Raw genomic sequence first — 18,443 nt, 5'->3', positions numbered from 1 at the left:
GGCTGGGCGAATGGGCCAGGAAATGGCAAATGGAATTTAATGTTGACAAATGTGAGGTTGTCCACTTTGGTAGGAATAATGGTAGGAAGGAGTATTACATAGCGAAAAACTGCAGCATGCGATGGTGCAGAGGGACCGCAGGGTCCTTGTGGATGAGTCGCAAAATCCCAGCCTGCAGGTGCAGCAGGTGGTCAGGAAGGCAAATGGGATGCTGGCCTTCATAGCAAGGGGGATTGAATATAAAAGTAGGGAGGTCTTGCTGCAGCTGTATAGGGCACTGGTGAGGCCGCAGCTGGAGTACTGTGTGCAGTTTTGGTCGCCGCACTTACGCAAGGATATTTTGGCCTTGGAGGGAGTGCAGAGGAGGTTTACTAGGCTGATTCCGGAGTTGAGGGGGTTGAACTATGAGGAGAGGCTGAATAAACTAGGCTTGTACTCGTTAGAGTTTAGAAGAATGAGGGGAGATCTCATTGAGACGTATAAGATGTTGAATGGGATGGATAGGATAGAGGTGGAGGGGCTCTTCCTGCTCAGAAAGGACAGTAGGACTACAGGGCACAGCCTCAAGATAAAGGGGGGGGGGGGGGGGGGGGGGGCGGTTTAGAACGGAGTTGAGGAGGAACTTCTTCACTCAAAGGGTGGTGAATCTCTGGAATTCTCTGCCTGTTGAAGTGGTGGAGGCTGCCTCGCTCAATATTTTTAAGACGCGGGTTGATAGGTTTTTGATAGGCAAGGGGATTAAGGGTTATGAGGAGAGGGCGGGAATGTGGAACTGAACCACGACAGATCAGCCATGATCTTATTGAATGGCGGGGCAGGCTCGAAGGGCTAGATGGCCTACTCCTGCTCCTATTTCTTATGTTCTTATGAGAGTCTGGCTGCACTACGCATTGACTTTTAATTTCCACACTGACATTTCACAAACTAAGGTTCTGTCTTGGCTTTCTGTTTCACAGTAAGTCCTGTGTTATTCACTCTACCAGATACACCACAGTTCAGATGTCTATCCAGCTGTTTTTGATCATGGTGACCTCCTTTATAAAGCGGCCACCTGAACCTCTCTTGGTGAGTTAGACATTCTCTCTCACTCTGCAATCAGAACTGTGATTGCTGCCCCTTTTCACAACCTCCTCTATGAGCTGTACTCATTGATTCACTGGCCCTCATTGTACTCAAGGCACGAGCTCCACCGGCTTCTGTTCATTTATCAAAACTTACCCAGGTAAACACCCTGGTTACGTTTTACTGTCTCATCTTAGAATCTGAGGTCACGTAACATCAAATTGGTAACTCCAGGAGTGAGTACAGTCTTCAGTGGTAATTAATTAATTTCTGGAACCAGGTACAACTAAAGCTGATGCTAATTAACTTTATTACCGTGGTACCTTTCGCTGAAGGGTTAAGGTTTTGTTGGCTGATACTTGGACTATTATCAGTTATATTGTGCAATTTCTGTTGCTGCGATGTTAGCCTCTTGGTCAGGTCAGTACTGTGAACAAGAATTTGTTCTCAGCTGACTCACCTGTCTAAATAAAGGTTAAATAAATAAAATACAGGAACTTATTGGAATGTGAGAGTAATTATGGACTGTTTGCTAAAAGGAATGTGATTCCACAGAAAGTGCAAAGTGTGCAGTACAAAAGGGGAATGTAGTTGAAGGTATAAGTTGCTTACAAAAAGAAAGTAACGTTTAGCCAATAGTATTTTTAGTCCGTTATTAAAGTTTTAAAACATTAAATCTTGTCATTTTATCTTTTTCAGTTATTAACTGTAAGTTTTACATTTCTTTTTAAATGTCATTGGTCTCTAAAAAGATTGTAACACCTAAATATTTGACCACTCCACATGGACTCAAGCTCATTCACAGATGCAGAACCCAAACACACCGGACTGTAAGAAATGTATTTGCACAAATTAAGAGGCTGGTTGTATACACACAGAACTGTATAACCATCCCAAGCACAAACCTGGGATAAGACATAAACACACACGCAAGACTGCTCACAATGTACCGTGCAACTGTGTATCGGGATTTATGGCGATGCCATACACTCAGTTTGCACACTGTCATCACACACACATGCCCGCAGTCAGAAATCTTAGACAGGAGCTGAAAATCAGAGCAAGCCAGTCAGGCAGGCAGGAACAAAAGGAAAAGAGCAGTACCCATAACTTCTAGTCCGCACACGGGTCCCAGTGGTGACGTCAAGGACATCAGGAGGGGGAAGGTCAGGGATGGATTCCAGCGTAGGATGGTGGGAGGGGTGAAAGAAGCAGTGAGAGTGAGCGCAGGAGGAAGGTAAGGTAGGTCCAAACACATCAGAACAGGGACACACTAAGGAAAGGCTTTGCATACGGCGGAGAGATGCCTTGTTGCTCCACGGAAGAGATTCACTCTGTCCAGCAATAAAACCTTCTACCAACCTCTGTGAGCCAGCAGCATGCTGGGTGTCAAGCTGACGTTGGCGGACAGTTGGATGCAAGCTGAGGGAAGCTGTGAGGAGAGAAGAGGACAGTTAAAACACAGGAAAGAACACATTACTCAGTGTGGCCCTGAGCGACCACAGCCCCTTCCCCCTCTCCCTCTCCACCGTGTGTCTCCAGCGTCACTCCCAATGTGCAAGACCCCAAGTGTCTCCTGGCCTGACCAGTGCCATCTAACTATCCCTGTGTACCCAGTCTATCAGACTCTGCCCATCCCCACAGGGCCCCACACTGTCACCTGATACAAGGCTGCCACTTCACTGTGAGCAGAGCGCCTCCCACAGGCTGTGACATGGGCCAGCAGCAGCTTCAGCAATGGAGTGACTGAGACTGCGCCACTCAGAGGGAATTCTAGAAGGTGCTGCCCAGAGAGTCCCTGTGGCAAACACATGAACCATGTTCAGAACCAACCTGCTCAACCCAGGCAGTTTATACTGAGGAAGTGTCAGCATTGTGACACCAGGAACACACCGAGTATCGGATCACGTTCTAAGATCAGCGTGATCTGGACAGGTTAGGGGAGTGGGTTAATCAATGGCAGATGCAGTATAATTGAGATAAATGTGAGGTTATTCACTTTGGAAGCAGAAACAAGAAGGCAGATTGCTGCCTGTAAATTGGGAGAGGAGAGTGTGCAGAGGGATCTGGGTGTCCTTGTGCACCAGTCACTGAAGGTAAGCATGCAGGTACAGCAGGCGGTAAAGAAGGCAAATGGCATTTTGACCTTCATAGCAACGGGATGAGTACAGGAGCAGGGATGTGTTGTTGTAATTATACAGGGGCCTTGGTGAGGCCACACCTAGAGTATTGTGTACAGTTTTGGTCTCCTTTTCTGAGGAAGGATGTTCTTGCTCTCGAGGGAGTGCAGCAGAGATTTACCAGGCTGATTCCGGGGATGGCGGGGCTGATGTACGAGGAGAGATTGGCCAGGTTAGGATTGTTTTCACTGGAGTTCAGACGAATGGGGGGTAATCTCCTAGAGACTTATAAAATTCTAACAGATCTAGACAGGATAGATGCAGGGAGGATGTTCCCAATGGTGGGGGGAGTCCAGAACCAGGAGTCATAGCCTGAGGATTCAGGGTAGATCATTTAGGATGGAGATGAGGAGATATTTCTTCACCCACAGAGTGGTGAGCCTGTGGAATTTATTACCACAGGAAGTAGCTGATGCCAAAACATTGAATATATTCATGAGGCAGCTGGATATAGCACTTGGGGTCAATGGGATCAAAGGAGAAAGCAGGATTAGACTATTGAGTTGGATGATCAGCCATGATTGTAATGAATGGTGGCGCAGGCTTGAAGGGCTGAATGGCCTCCTCCTGTTCCTATTTGCTGTGTTTCTATGTCACTTAGAATCCCAGGCAGCACTGTCAGAGAAGAGGAAACCTCAATCCGGAGCCTATCACCACCTTCCTTCTGTTATTACCGATATACCAACAGCAAACAGTGATCAGAGCAGTTATGTTATCACAAGTGATTTTTTTTGTGCAAAAGCTGCTACAAGACAGGATAGTTGCTGACCAAGCTGTGGAACAAAAGCAGTTAGCAATAAAAAGACCATTACATCAGCTTGATTCTGAGTGAAAGAGGGACACCTTTAACCTCACTTCAGGGAAGGGAGCCATGTTTATAACTTGAAGTGATTCGGGGGCAAGGAGAGAGCCGAGAGGGCGGCAGGAGGGCTTGTGGGGGGGCAGGAGAGTCAAGGGAGCTGCGGAGAAGGTCCGGGGGCGGTGGGCCGCAGCAAAAGGGTCCGGGGACTGGAGGGTCTGGTAGATAATGTCAGAGAGGGAGAGGGTTGGGTTGAGGGCACAGCGTGGTGAGCACTAGCCATCCATGACCAAAATGGCAGGAAGAATTGGGGTGGGGGAATTCCAGTTCCCAGATACACTTAGGATAGACAGACTTACCATTACAAAAACAGTGAACAGTACAAGTTGAACAGGTGATCATTGCCCTCGGCAATGTCCATGCTTTTCCCCTACCTTCAGAATGATAAACTCCTCAGGCAGAGGGGGCCAGGTAAGCAGTGCATTTGGGAACTGGGTTACCCTGAAAGGGGGTTGAACGTGTCCGTGAAGTTAGTCTGTTGCTTGTGCTACAGGTTCTCGAGTTGACTGTGGATGTTACAATCTCACGACAGGTAGGTGTAGGGGAAGGAGAGTCACGCAGAGGAACAATGCTCTTAACAGACTGGAGGTAGTGACTGAGCTTCAACCTAACAGAGAAACTGAGCATTCTGTATACTGTCACCAAGAACAGCAACACTGTGCCCACATCTCAACACCCAGCATGTGATACAGAGGAACTGTTTTTATAAAGGCCCTTTCAGGACACCCTTAAGATATTTACAGATAATCGAATAGCATTGAAAGATCAGTGAATCTGGTACAGCAAGATCCCACTCATAATAATATCAAACACTCCCAGGACAGGTACAGCACGGGGTTAGATACAGAGTAAAGCTCCCTCTACACTGTCCCCATCAAACACTCCCAGGACAGGTACAGCACGGGGTTAGATACAGAGTAAAGCTCCCTGTACACTGTCCCCCATCAAACACTCCCAGGACAGGTACAGCACAGGGTTAGATACAGAGTAAAGCTCCCTCTACACTGTCCCCCATCAAACACTCCCAGGACAGGTACAGCACAGGCACCAATGACCCAAAAGCTATTTTTAATTCCTTCACAGGATGTGGGTGTCACTAGGTAGGTCAGCATTTATTGCCCATCCCTAATTGCTCTTCAGAAGGTGGTGGTGAGTTGCTGCCATGAACTGTCGCAATCCATGTAGTGTAGGCGCACCCATAGTGCTGTTAGGGAGGAGTTGCTGGATTTTGACAGGAAAGGAACAGTGATACGTTTTCAAGTGAGGATGATGCGTAGCTTAGAGGTGGCTATTTTCATATGGCTACTACCCATGTTGTTCTGGGTAGTGGATTTGGAAGGTGCTGTCTGTTTAATTTTGATGAGTTCTGCAGTACATTTTGAGATGGTACACATGGCTGCTATGTGCGTTGATGGTGGAGGGAGAGAATGTTTAAGGTGATGGATGGGATGCCAATCAAAACGGGCTGCTTTGTCCTGGGATAGTGTCAAGCTTTTTGAGTGCAGTTGGATCTGCATTCATCCAGGCGAGTATTCCATTACACTCCTGACTTGTGCCTTGTCGATGGTGGACAGGCTTTGGGGAGTCAGGAGGTGAGTTACTCACTGCAGGATTCCTAGCCTCTGACCTGCTCTGGTAGCCATAGTATTTATATGGCTAGTCCAGTTCAGTTTCTGGTCAATAGTAACTCGATGATGTTGACAGTGGGAGATTCAGTGATGGTAATGCCATGGGGGATGTTGGATTCTCTCTTGTTGGTGATAGTCATAGACTGGCACTTGTGTGGTGTGAATGTTACTTGAGATTTATGCCTGGATATTGTCCAGTCCTTGCTACATTTGGACACGGACTGCTTCAGTATCTGAGGAGATGTGAATGGCACTGAACATTGTGCAATCATCAGGGGACATCCCAACTTCTGACCTTACGATGGAAGGAAGGTCATTGATGAAGCAGCTGAAGACTGTTGGCCTAGGACACTACCCTGAAGAGACTACACCAATGGGAGACACACTGCAGCCAGACGGAGATTCAGCCAGAGTGAGGGTGTTGGGAATTTGGAGCTGAGTGGGAATTCACTGCTGAAGGGGTGCTCCTCTTCGCAAGGAGCAGAGAGGCAGACCTGCGAGGGAGACTCGAGGGCAAGCGAGAGTAGAAAGAAGTCAAACCGAGATGTCACAGCCAGCAGGTATGTGTTTGGCTGGTGACTGGTAAGGAATTTTTCCTTTCCTTTTTCTCTTGGCATTGAAGCTGTTGTTGTTCAGTTAACTTAGTAGCAGGCAGGAGATCCCAGACTTGTGTCATGCTCCTCTTGTGTGATGTGGGAATTCAGGATCCCTCCTGTATCCCTGGCTCCTTCACATGCAAGAAGTGTGTCCAACTGCAGTTCCTGTTAGACTGCTTGACGCCTCTGGAGCTGCAGATGGATTCACTTTGGAGCATCCGCAATGCTGAGGAAGTCGTGGTTAGCACTCAGTGAGTTGGTCACACGCAGATAAAAATTACTGAGGAGTTAGGGAATGGGTGACCACCAGACAGGGGAAGAGTAGGAAGGCACTGCAGAGGTCATCTCCTTCCAAAACAGATATACCGTTTTGGATAATGTTGGGAGAAATGGCTCACCAGGAGAAGATGGCAACATCTAAGTTCATGGCACCATGGCTCTGCTACACAGGACAGCAGAAAAGAGAGTGGCAGAGCTATCGTGATTGGGGACTCATTTGTAAAGGGAATACACAGGCATTTCTGCGGATGTAAACAAGACTCCAGGACAGTGTGTTGCTTCCCTGGTGCAAGGATCAAGGATGTCTCGCAGTTGTAAATGCGCCTAGTTTGCAGTTGTAAATGCGCCTAGTTTGGGGGCGTTTAAGAGATCTGTGGATAGGTTTATGGACGAAATGGGATTGGTTTAGATTAGTGGGTTAGTGTTTTTTTTTAAAAAGCTGGTCGGCGCAACATCATGGGCCGAAGGGCCTGTTCTGCGCTGTAATGTTCTATGTTTCGGAGTGGCTGCAGGGCATTCTGGAGGGGGAGGGTGAACAGCCAGCTGTCGTGGTGCATATCGGCACCATCAATATAGGTGACAAACAGGATGAGGGCCAACAAGCTGAATTTAGGCAGTTAGGAGTTAAGCTCAAAGGTAGTAATCTCAGAATTGCTCCCAGTGCCACGTGCTAGTCAGAGTGGAAACGTTAAGCTAAGATGAATACATGGCTTGAGGGATGGCGCAAGAGGGAGGGATTCAAATTCCCGAGACAGTGAAACTGGTTCCGGGGAGGGGGGGGGGGGGGGTGTTTGTGTGTGTGTGTGTGTGTGTGTGTGTGTGTGTGTGTGTAACCAGTACGAATTGGACAGTCTGCACCTGAGCAGAACTGGAACCAAAGTCTCATGGGGAGTGTTTGTTTGTGCTATTGGGGAGAGGTTAAACTAATGTGGCAGGGGGATGGGAACCGATGCAGGAAGTCAGAGCGAAATAAAGTGGGGACAGAAACAAACAGCAGCAAAGGGAAAAGTGAAAAGCAGAGAAACCAAAGTCAAAAATCAAAAAGTGCCACATTATGTTATAATTCTAAGAGGGCAATAAATGCAAAAAAACCAAGCCTGACGGATCTGTGTCTCAATGTGAGGAACATTTGTAATAAGGTGGATGAAATAACTGCACAGAGTCATTAACGGATATGATGTAATTGGGGCCCCAGAGACCTGGCTCCAGAGTGACCAGGGATTGGAACTCTACATCTAGGAGTAATTAACATTCAGGAAATCACCATAATCATATCGAATAGTGGAAGGGCCGAATGGCCGACTCCTGCACCTATTTTTTACGTTTCTATGAAAGATCTAATGTGTTAGAACCAGTTCAGGGAAGATTTACCAGACAAATACCTGGAATAGGCTGATTGTCTTATGAGGAAAGGGTGGAGAAGTTAGCCTTGTATCCACTGGAGTTTAAGAGTCAGAGGCAACTTGACTGAAATCGTTAAGATGCTGAGGGATATTGACAGAATGGACGAGGAGAGGGTGTTTCCTCTTGTGGAAAAATCTACAACTAGAAGTCACTGTTTAAAAATAAGAGGTCACTCGTTTAAGGCTGAGATAATGAGAACTTTTTTCTCTCAGAGGGTGGTGAGTCTCCGGAATTCTCTTCCTCAAAAGGCAGTAGGAGCAGAGTCTCTGAATGTTTTTAAGGCAGAGCAAGATAAATTCTTGATTAATGACAGCATGATAGATTCTTGATCAGCCGTGGTTGAATTGAATGGGGAAACAGGTTCGAGGGGCTGAGTGGCCTCCTCCTGCCCCTAATTTATTTGTCTGTATGAGTGAGAACATTTTCTCCCTATTTACTCTGTTAAGAACCCTCATAATTTTCTTCTGGATAGCAATTAGGATAAAGTAGCCTGCTTGGTCAATACCTGAAATATCACTGACACACAGTGGCAGCCGTGTGTACCATTTACAAGATGTACCCCAGCAAACTCACCAAGGCATCACCTTCCAAACACACGACCTCTACCAGCAACAAGGGTAAGAGCAGCAGATTCCTGAGAACACCATCACCTAGAGGTTCCCTGCCAGGTCACTCACCATCCTGACTTGGAAATATATCGGTCATTCCTTCACTGTCGCTGGGTCAAAATCCTGGAACTCCCTCCCTAACAGCACTGCGGGTCTACCTACACCACAAGGACTGCAGCGGTTCAGGAAGGCAGCTCAATACCACCATCTTGAGAGAATTAGAGGTGGGCAATAAATGACTCAGATCCCATGCAATAATAGAAAGCCATTACTGGCATGGCTGGTAGGCTGGGAATTATTGTCAATCCCTCGCCTTAGTAAATTGAGATTTTGATGCAGCTGCCTTGCTGGGCCACACAACAGAGGACAGTCAGCAATCTGTCAACCACTTTGGTGTGGGACTGGAATCACCGATAGAAGCAGAATGATTAAGGATGGCCTGCTTCCTTTGCTGAATTCCACCGCTAAATGGATTGGGATTTGATGATAATCTGACATTGCCGTGGTAAGTTTACATTTCTGGATGTCTGAGGTGTAATTTGGACCTCTCACTCCCAGGGTTACTGGTCCGGGGTAACAACAGGTTAAGGAATAGGTTACTGAAGAGAGAGCTTGTGCAGAACCACCCCAGCAGAATGTCTCATCCTGTTTATTTCTGCAAAGAAACGGAAGAGCTCAGAAGTCACTACCCACAGAGAGTCAGGAAGCACAGCATGCTGGCTTGTGAGCAGAGGTGGCAATTAAAAAAATGAGATAGATATATATGTTTAAACTCAAACCAGTGGAGTTCCATGTTGAAAGACTGTCCAGGGGTGTCCTGGAATGCTCACTGACTCTTTGATCCATTAACCATGTCATATCTGGTCCCAATCCAAGTAAGAAAAAAAGGGAAAAATTCACATATACCACATAACACAGTTAGCATCACTGTCAGTATGCATTTCCTATTAGCCAAACCCTGTAATATGATAGCCACAAATTCATACACATAACAGTGACTGGGTCTATTGGTGTGAGAAATAAGACTGTACAGATATAGGATGATTAATTACCACAGTACACATGTGCATTTCATTAAGAAACATGAGCCAGTGTAACTGGTGCCAGGGATGAATAATTGGGGACGTGTAGACAGAAGCACTGCTGATTGAAGGACTTACCCTGTTATTAAATAGAAATTCTAAGATAGCTTGATTTTAAACAGCATTTGGGGGCGGCACAGTGGTTAGCACTGCTGCCTCACAGCTCCAGAGACCTGGGTTCTATTCCCGGCTCGGGTCACTGCCCGTGTGGAGTTTGCGCATTCTCCCTGTGTCTGCATGGGTTTCCTCCGGTTTTCCTCCCACAGTCCAAAGATGTGCGGGTTAGGTGGATTGGCCATGCAAAATTGCCCCATAGTGTCCTGGGATGTGTAGGTTCGAAGTAAATGTATGGGGTTATGGGAATAGGGCCTGGGTGGATTGTGGTTGGTAAAGACTTGATGGGCTGAATGGCCTCCTTCTGTATTATAGGATTCAATGATTCTATGATCAATTTCTGTAATTTCAGATATCTTTCTGCGAAGGGCAACAGTGGAATAAAGTTGTGTTTTGAAAATGTTTTCTCTGTGCAGAATGTTCAGTTGGAGATATTTTTAATATTTTTAAGAATATTTTTAAGAAGCGGGTTGATGGGTTCTTGATAAGAGAGGGGATTAAGGGTTATGGGGAGAGGGCGGGAAAGTGGAACTGAGCCTCAACAGATCAGCCATGATCTTATTGAATGGCGGGGCAGGCTCGAAGGGCTAGATGGCCTACTCCTGCTCCTATTTCTTATGTTCTTATGTTCTTATGAGATAAGTGATGACCATTGCCAGCACGGACAATTTCCATCTCCAGGGTTACTGAAATCATCACCACATGGGTGTACAACAGAACCTCCGCAATGAACTGGTTACTGGCTGCAAGCTGTGGGGAGATAGCGAGCGGCAAAAAAGGATTGGCCATTATTTACTGCCATCTAACCAGCTTGGAGATGAGCTTACTGTGGGCTGCTCTGAGGGATACAGTCAGATGATGAGGAGTAAAGGATAGGATGGGGTTTAGCTGTATAGTGAGAGTTAAGGGATAGAGTGAGAGGTTAAAGGTTACAGTGAGAGAGAGGTTAAGGGGTACAGTGGAGTTAAAGATATGGTGGGGTTAAAGGGTACAGTGGGATTTAGAAGTACAGTGGGATTAAGGGGTATGGTGAGAGGTTAAAGAGGACAGTGGGGTTAAGGGGTACAGTGGGAGGTTAAATGGTACAGTGGGGTTAAGGGGTACAGTGGGAGGTTAAAGGGTACAGTGGGGTTAAGGTGTATGATGAAGTTTGGGGGAAATGATGAAGGTTGAGGGATACAGTAAGGTTAAGGACTACGGTGAGATAGTGGGATTTTTTTTAATTCATTCCCGGGACATGGATGTCACTGGCTGGCTAGCATTTATTGCCCATCCCAGCTGTCGTTGAACTAGGCTTGCTACACCATTTCAGAGGGCAGTTAAGAGTCAACCACATTGCTGTAGGCCAGACCAGGTAAGGGCAGCAGATTTCCTTCCCTAAAGGACATCAGTGAACCAGATGGGTTTTTCTGACAATTGACAATGGTTTCATGGTCATCACTCTTAATTCCAGATGTTTTCCTTGAATTCAAATTCCACCAACTGCCGTGGCAGGATTTGAACCCAGGTCTCCTGGCCATTAGGTGAGTTTCTGGATAATAATCTCGAGATAATACCACTTGGCCATTGCCTCCCCAATGGAGGTGACACGGTGAGATGGACTTATTAGGCAACTGATTGTTTCCTGCAAATTTTTGTGATAAATGATGAGTGGTTATTACTTACATTGGAGAGTGACTGGAGTTACCAATTCCTCCTCCATATCATCCAGGTCATCAGTCAGGATGAAATGTGTGGGTGTGGACCGTGCTTGTCCAAGCCAGCTTGGATCCACATTCAGCACCGAGTGCAGGGCGCTGATCCCGGGGTTGTTCACTATTTGGAATTTGCAGAGCATTTCTATCTGCTGCCAGCGGTGGAGCCGTTCACGTAACGCTGCCGTCACCTCACTCAGCGACTGCCTACAATCACAAGCAGCAGCTCAGTGCATAGCCGGTACACATCAGCACAGTCCCAGAGACTGGACACATACACACACAAGACCAACATCTCCACCCAGCCCAATTACCAAGAGATCACATTCAAATACAGCCGCACAGTCCCAAAAACCTTCAGGGATATCAACTCTCCCAAAGTCAAACCCTCCCCAGAACAGAAACACTTCCAAAGATCCTCAATCTGCAAGTATCAGCCTACCCTGAGACTCCCCCACACTCCTCAAATATCAACTCATCCGCAAACCAGAACGCAATGCAAATATCATCACACCTTTTCCTATACAGTTATATCCTTGGCTTCACTCTGGGTAGTCCTCTTGCGCTACTGACATGTTACTGGGACTTCCCCATCTAATTTCCAACCAGATGACAATGCTATCAGACCAGAATTGTGTTAAATTTGCAGGAACACAAATGCCATGCTAGCACAGAAAGTCATGTAGGAAATTCTGATGGTGCAGAAACCCAGGTAGGAACTGCTGAAATCCAACTTGTTTTGCGTTGTCATGAAGCAGAGATAGGTTTAAGCGATCTATATTTGTATTGTTAAATATTAGAAATAAGGTACGGATTTAAGTAGGATTAATTTAGTGTTCTGTGTGAGGGAGAGTAGAACTCTAGTTAGATTCATATTGAACAAAGGTGTTTTAATGTGTGTGCGTGCGTGCGCGTGTGTCTGTGTGTGTGCGTGTGTGGGATTCATTTTAAACCGTGGCTGCATTATGCTGAAAGCGTTTACAATGTTTACAATATACAAAATAAATATGAGATTGGAGGAAGAATGAGTTGCTGCTTAGCAACTAGGGAAAATACTTATTTGAATTTAGCTTTAATTACAAGCCAGGGGAGAATGAGTTTTGCAGCTAGAGAGGGAATTTCCCTTACAGCTTTGATAGAAGCAGACCCACACAATGGAGTAAGGAACAAGTTAGAAAGTGTCAGAAATCTAAAGGGCTACTTAAAGAAACTAGAGGAACAAAGAGAAGTTTCCAGGAAGTCTGAAGTTAAAAGGAGCAGAGGAAACTGGAATTGGAATAGGAAACTATTCATTACTGAGAAGCTGCAGATATCTGAATTAATTCAAAGAATTGTGATATTTTATTGCAGCCTGTGATATAATAGCTGAAGTAATTGTGGAGCAATTGGTGGCTGGATCTCAAAGTTTGTGTAAATGTTTGAAAGCTGTCAAATGACAAGTAACATTCATGCCATACTAGTGACAGGCAATGACCATCCCCGACAACAGAGAATCTAAACAATTCCCACTGACATTCAATGGCATTACCAACACTGAATCCTCCAATATCAACATCCTGGAGACTAACATTGACCAGAAACTGAACCGGAAAGACCATATAAATACTGTGGCTACAAGATGAGGTCAAGCCTAGGAATTCTGTGGCCAATAGGTCACCTCCTGACTCCCCAAAGCCTGTCCACCATCTACAAGACACAAGTGTGATGGAACACTCTCCACGTATCTGGATGGGTGCAGCTCGAACAGTATTCAAGAAGCTCAACACCATCCAGGACAAAGCATCCCGTTTGATTGCTGCCCTTCCACAAACATTCACCCTCTTCACCACTGACCTACAATGGCAGCCCATACGTGCCATCTACGAGATGAACCAAGGTTCCTTAGATAGTACCTTGCGAACCTATAACCATCTAGAAGGACAAGAGCAGCAGATGCCTGGGAACACCACCACCTAGAGATTCCTCTCCAAGCCATACAGCATCCTGACTTGGAAATGTATCACTGTCCCTTCCCTGTCATTGGCTCAAAATCCAGGAATTCCCTCCCTAACAGTATAGTGGATCTATCTACACCACATGGGCTGCAGTGATTCAAGAGGGCAGCTTACCATCACCTTCCCAAGAGCAATTAGGAATGGGCAGTAAGTGCTGGTTTAGTCAGCAATGCTAACATTACATAAAGCATTTGAAAAGTGACTTTCTGCCTTTATCAGGGGGATTTTCACAGTAACTTCATTGCTGTGTTAATGTAATCAAACTTGTGGCACTAATAAAAAACTTAAAACTTACCATTTCCCATCTCTACCCTACATCCTGGTTCCCTGAATGTAGGTCATTCCTCTCTATTGTGCTATTACCACCATTAATTAACAGGGCTACCCATCCAGATTTCCTCATTTCCAATGCTTCCTAAATATCATGCACCCTTCAATATTTCGATCCCAATCTATGTCTTCCTGCAGCCATGTCTCCGTAATGGCAACAGATCATCCTTATTTATTCTGATTTGCTGTTCTCAGTTCATTTGTTTTGAATGTTACGTGCATTCAGATTCAGAGCCTTTAGTTTTGTCCTTTTATTACTTTTGTAACCCCTAGCCTTATCTGCTGATTTAAATTTTAGCTCCTTGTATTCTGTCCCTTTCTATCACAGTCTGTTTATCATTTCTCACATGAATACCTTTCTCTCTTGCCTTGTCTCTAATCTTTCTGATGGCACAGTGACTAGCACTGCTGCCTCACAGCACTAAACTTCAACTTTGATTTGTCACATCTTAAAGTTTTAAGGTTTATTTATTAGCGTCACAAGTAGGCTTACATTCGCACTGCAATGAAGTTTCTGTGAAAATCCCCTAGCTGCCACACTCCAACGCCTGCTTGGGTACACTGAGGGAGAATTTAGCATGGCAAATCCACCTAACCAATTTGATTCCTTGCCCCAATATTTAGTTTAGTTTAAAGTCCTCTCTACTTCCCTGGTTATGTGGCTCACTAGAAAACCGGTTGCAGCACAGCTCAAGTATATACCATTCCAACACTGGATAGACTGGGACTTTCTTGTCTGGAGTGTAGAAGACTGAGGGGTGATCTTATAGAGGTCTATACAATAATGAGAGGCACAGATCAGCTAGACTATCAATATCTTTTCCCAAAGGTAGGGGAGTCTAAAACTAGAGGGTATAGGTTTAAGGTGAGAGGGAGAGATACAGAAGTATCCAGAGGGGCAATTTTTTCACACAGAGGGTGGTGAGTGTCTGGAACAAGCTGCCAGAGGTAGTAGTAGAGGTGGGTACAATTTTGTCTTTTAAAAAGCATTTAGACCACTATATGGGTAAGATGGGTAGAGCGATAAGGGCCAAATGCGGGCAATTGGGAATAGCTCAGGAGTTTAAAAAAAAGGCGGCATGGACAAGTTGGGCCGAAGGGCCTATTTCCATGCTGTAAACCTCTATGACTCTATAACAATAGAGACCCAACTTTCCCTCAATACCACACAATACAAAATCCTCTTCTCCCACACCAGACTTTGAGCCACGTATTCACCTCCGTAACGTTATGCATCTGGTGACAATTTGCATGTGGCTCAGGTAATAAACCAGAGATTCTTACCTTTGAGGTTCTTTTTAATTTTGTGCCTTGCTCCTCATTCTATACAGAAGCTCTTTCTGAGTTCTGCCTAAGTTGTTGGTACCCACGTGGGCCACAACATAACATAGAACATAGAACACTACAGCACAAACAGGCCCTTCAGCCCACGAGTTGCGCCGATCACATCAACACCTACCAACCTACAGACCTATCTATAACCCTCAATCTCATTAAACCCCATATACTCATCCAGAAGTCTTTTAAAAGACCCCAGCGAGTTCGCCTCCACCACCACTGACGGCAGCCGATACCATTCACTCACCACCCTCTGAGTGAAAAACTTACCCCTAACATCACTTCTGAACTTCCCTCCCTGCACCTTCAATCTGTGTCCTCTCGTAGCAACCATTTCAACCCAGGGAAATAGCCTCTGAGAGTCCACCCTATCTATTCCTCTCAACATTTTGTAAACTTCTATCAGGTCGCCTCTCAACCTTCGTCTCTCCAGGGAAAAGAGTCCCAGCTCCCTCAACCTAACTTCATAATGCATGCCTCCCAGTCCAGGCAACATCCTTGTAAATCTCCTCTGTACCCTCTCAATAGCTTCTACATCTTTCCTATAGTGAGGCGACCAGAACTGCGCACAATACTCTAAATGAGGCCTGACAAGGGTCTTATAAAGTTGCAGCATTACCTCCCGACTCCTAAACTCAATCCCTCGATTAATGAAGGCCAGTACACCATACGCCTTCTTGACCACCTCCTCCACCTGCGAGGCAGATTTAAGAGTCCTGTGGACCCGGACCCCAAGATCCTTCTGCTCTTCAACACTACTCAGACGTCTGCCCTTGATAGTGTAACCTGCCCTCCCACAGCAACTTCACTCGATCACTTCACAGAGACAGAGGTTTACAGCATGGAAAGAGGCCCTTCAGCCCAACTTGTCCATGTCGCCCTTTTTTTTTGAAAACCCCTAAGCAAATCCCAATTGCCTGCAACTGGCCCATATGCCTCTATACCCAAACCCATGTAACTGTCTAAATGCTTTTTAAAAGATAAAATTGTACCCGCCTCTACTACTACATCTGGCAGCTCGTTCCAGACACTCACCATCCTCTGTGTGAAAAAATTGCCCCTCTGGACACTCTTGTATCTCTCCCCTCTCACCTTAAACCTTTCCCTTCTAGTTTTAGACTCCCCTACCTTTGGAAAAAGATATTGACTATCTACCTTGTCTGTGTCCCTCATAGTTTTATAGACCTCTATAATGTCACCACTTAGCCTCCTACGCTCCAGAGAAAAAAGTCCCAGTCTATTCAGCCTCTCAATCCATCAAGTCCCGGCATCATCCTAGTAAATCTTTTCTGCACTCTTTCTAGTTTAATAATATCCTTTCTGTAATAGGGTGACCAGAATTGCACAGTATTCCAAGTGTGGCCTTACCAATGTCTTGTACAACTTCAATAAGACATCCCAACTCCTGTATTCAATGTCCTGACCGATGAAACCAAGCACGCCAAATGCCTTCTTCACCACTCTGTCCACCTGTGACTCCACTGTGAGCTATGAACATGTGCCCCTAGATCTCTTTGCTCTATAACTCTCCCCAACACCCTACCATTAACTGAGTAAGTCCTGCCCTGGTTCAATCTACCAAAATGCATCACCTCGCATTTACCTAAATTAAACTCTATCTGCCATTCGTCAGCCCACTGGCCCAATTGATCTTGATCAAATGGGCCAGTGACAGATGACAGAAACGTTGTTCAATTAAATGTCACGCTTCAGTTGCAATATACCCAGCACCATCACCACCTTCCCCACCTCAGTCCTGCCACTGCTGAAGATCTGTACTCACTTAGCCGACAGGATTTTATGATCAACATCGTCCAGTGAGGAGCTGTGCGCCACATGAAACGTTCCAAACAATGTGTTTCTCTTCTTCTTTATTTTTTCTGCCTGTGGGGAGGTGGGGGCAAGGAAAGTGGGGTTTGGAAGGGGGGGGGGTTAGTGAGAAAACACAGAGAGAGTCGCAGGTCAGAACCACCCTCGCAGGAAGCCAGCTTCAGAAGGTTAACTTATTACAGTAAGTCACTCGATGGAATACACGTCTAATTCCAGTACAAGTGTTTGGGAGGAGCAAGAACCTCACTTCACCAGCCTGTTTGAGGCAATTGAACATTTAAAGTTACTTTGCAGATCTGATTGAAATCTAAATGGGATTATGCTTTGATTAAGTCAGATAATGAATGAACAGTAATCAGTTGGGCAGCATGATTGGTGCAGGCTTGGAGGGCCGAAGGGCCTGCTCCTGTGCTGTAATCTTCTTTGTTCAGTAGTGACATTATTAACTATAGACATGTTTTCCGCTCAAGTCATTCACAGCTGGTTTCTGACTGATATTATTGTTTTCCTTTTCAAACCGGCTGCTGAAATGAAAGATATCTTTTGTTTATGTTAATGTTACGCTAATGTTACGCCGTTGTTTAAGAAGGGTGCCAGGCAAAAGGCAGGGAATTATAGGCCAGTTAGTTTAATGTCTGTGGTAGGTAAAATGTTAGAATCCGTCATTAAGGAGGAAACTGCGAGGCATCTTGAAGGGAATTGCTTGATAGAGCAGACGCAGCACGGTTTCATTAAAGGGAAGTCGTGTCTGACAAATTTACTGGAGTTCTATGAGGACGTGTCTAGGGCGGTGGATAGAGGAGAGCCGGTGGATGTGGTCTTTCTGGATTTTCAGAAGGCGTTCGACAAAGTACCTCACAAGAGGTTATTGCAGAAGGTTGAGGGACATGGAGTTGGGGGTAGGGTGTTAGCGTGGATAGAGGATTGGTTGTCAAATAGGAGGCAGAGAGTGGGGGTCAACGGGTGCTATTCGGATTGGCGGATGGTGACTAGTGGAGTGCCCCAGGGGTCGGTGCTGGGGCCTCAGCTATTTACCATTTATATAGATGATCTGGAGGAGGGAACCGAGTGTAGGGTGTCGAAATTTGCTGATGACACCAAGATTGGTGGAACGGCAAATTGTGCGGAGGGTGTGGAGAGTCTGCAGAAGGATCTAGATAGGCTGGGCGAATGGAATTTAATGTTGGCAAGTGTGAGGTGGTCCACTTTGGTAGGAATAATGGTAGGAAGGACTATTACTTACGTGGCGAAAAACTGCAGCAGGCGACGGTGCAGAGGGACCTCGGGGTCCTTGTGCATGAGTCGCAAAAACCCAGCTTGCAGGTGCAGCATGTGGTCAGGAAGGCGAATGGGATGCTGGCCTTCATAGCGAGGGGGATTGAATATAAAAGTAGGGAGGTCTTGCTGCAGCTGTATAGGGCATTGGTGAGGCCGCAGCTGGAGTA

At 45.9% G+C, this 18,443-nt stretch overlaps 1 protein-coding gene across 4 annotated transcripts in view; it reads right to left on the bottom strand.

Moving 5' to 3' along the window:
- Positions 1 to 18,443, bottom strand: part of stim1b (stromal interaction molecule 1b) — a 144,603-nt gene that overhangs the window by 15,277 nt on the left and 110,883 nt on the right. The window contains exons 9-12 of one of the 4 annotated variants that reach the window (XM_080197759.1): positions 16,952 to 17,052; positions 11,478 to 11,713; positions 9,396 to 9,476; positions 2,167 to 2,494 (exon numbers count right to left, since the gene is read on the bottom strand). In XM_080197759.1, the coding sequence (XP_080053885.1) occupies positions 2,167 to 2,494; positions 9,396 to 9,476; positions 11,478 to 11,713; positions 16,952 to 17,052 (746 nt within the window). The remainder of the gene's footprint in view (positions 1 to 2,166; positions 2,495 to 9,395; positions 9,477 to 11,477; positions 11,714 to 16,951; positions 17,053 to 18,443) is intronic. The other 3 variants (XM_080197761.1, XM_080197760.1, XM_080197762.1) reach the window with 3 other exon arrangements.

Source organism: Carcharhinus amblyrhynchos, chromosome 10 (assembly GCF_965287045.1).
Source record: "Carcharhinus amblyrhynchos chromosome 10, sCarAmb.v2.hapA, whole genome shotgun sequence".
Taxonomy (NCBI): domain Eukaryota; kingdom Metazoa; phylum Chordata; class Chondrichthyes; order Carcharhiniformes; family Carcharhinidae; genus Carcharhinus; species Carcharhinus amblyrhynchos.
Note: the sequence above shows the minus strand (reverse complement) of the source record. Positions and strands in the feature narration are given on the sequence as shown.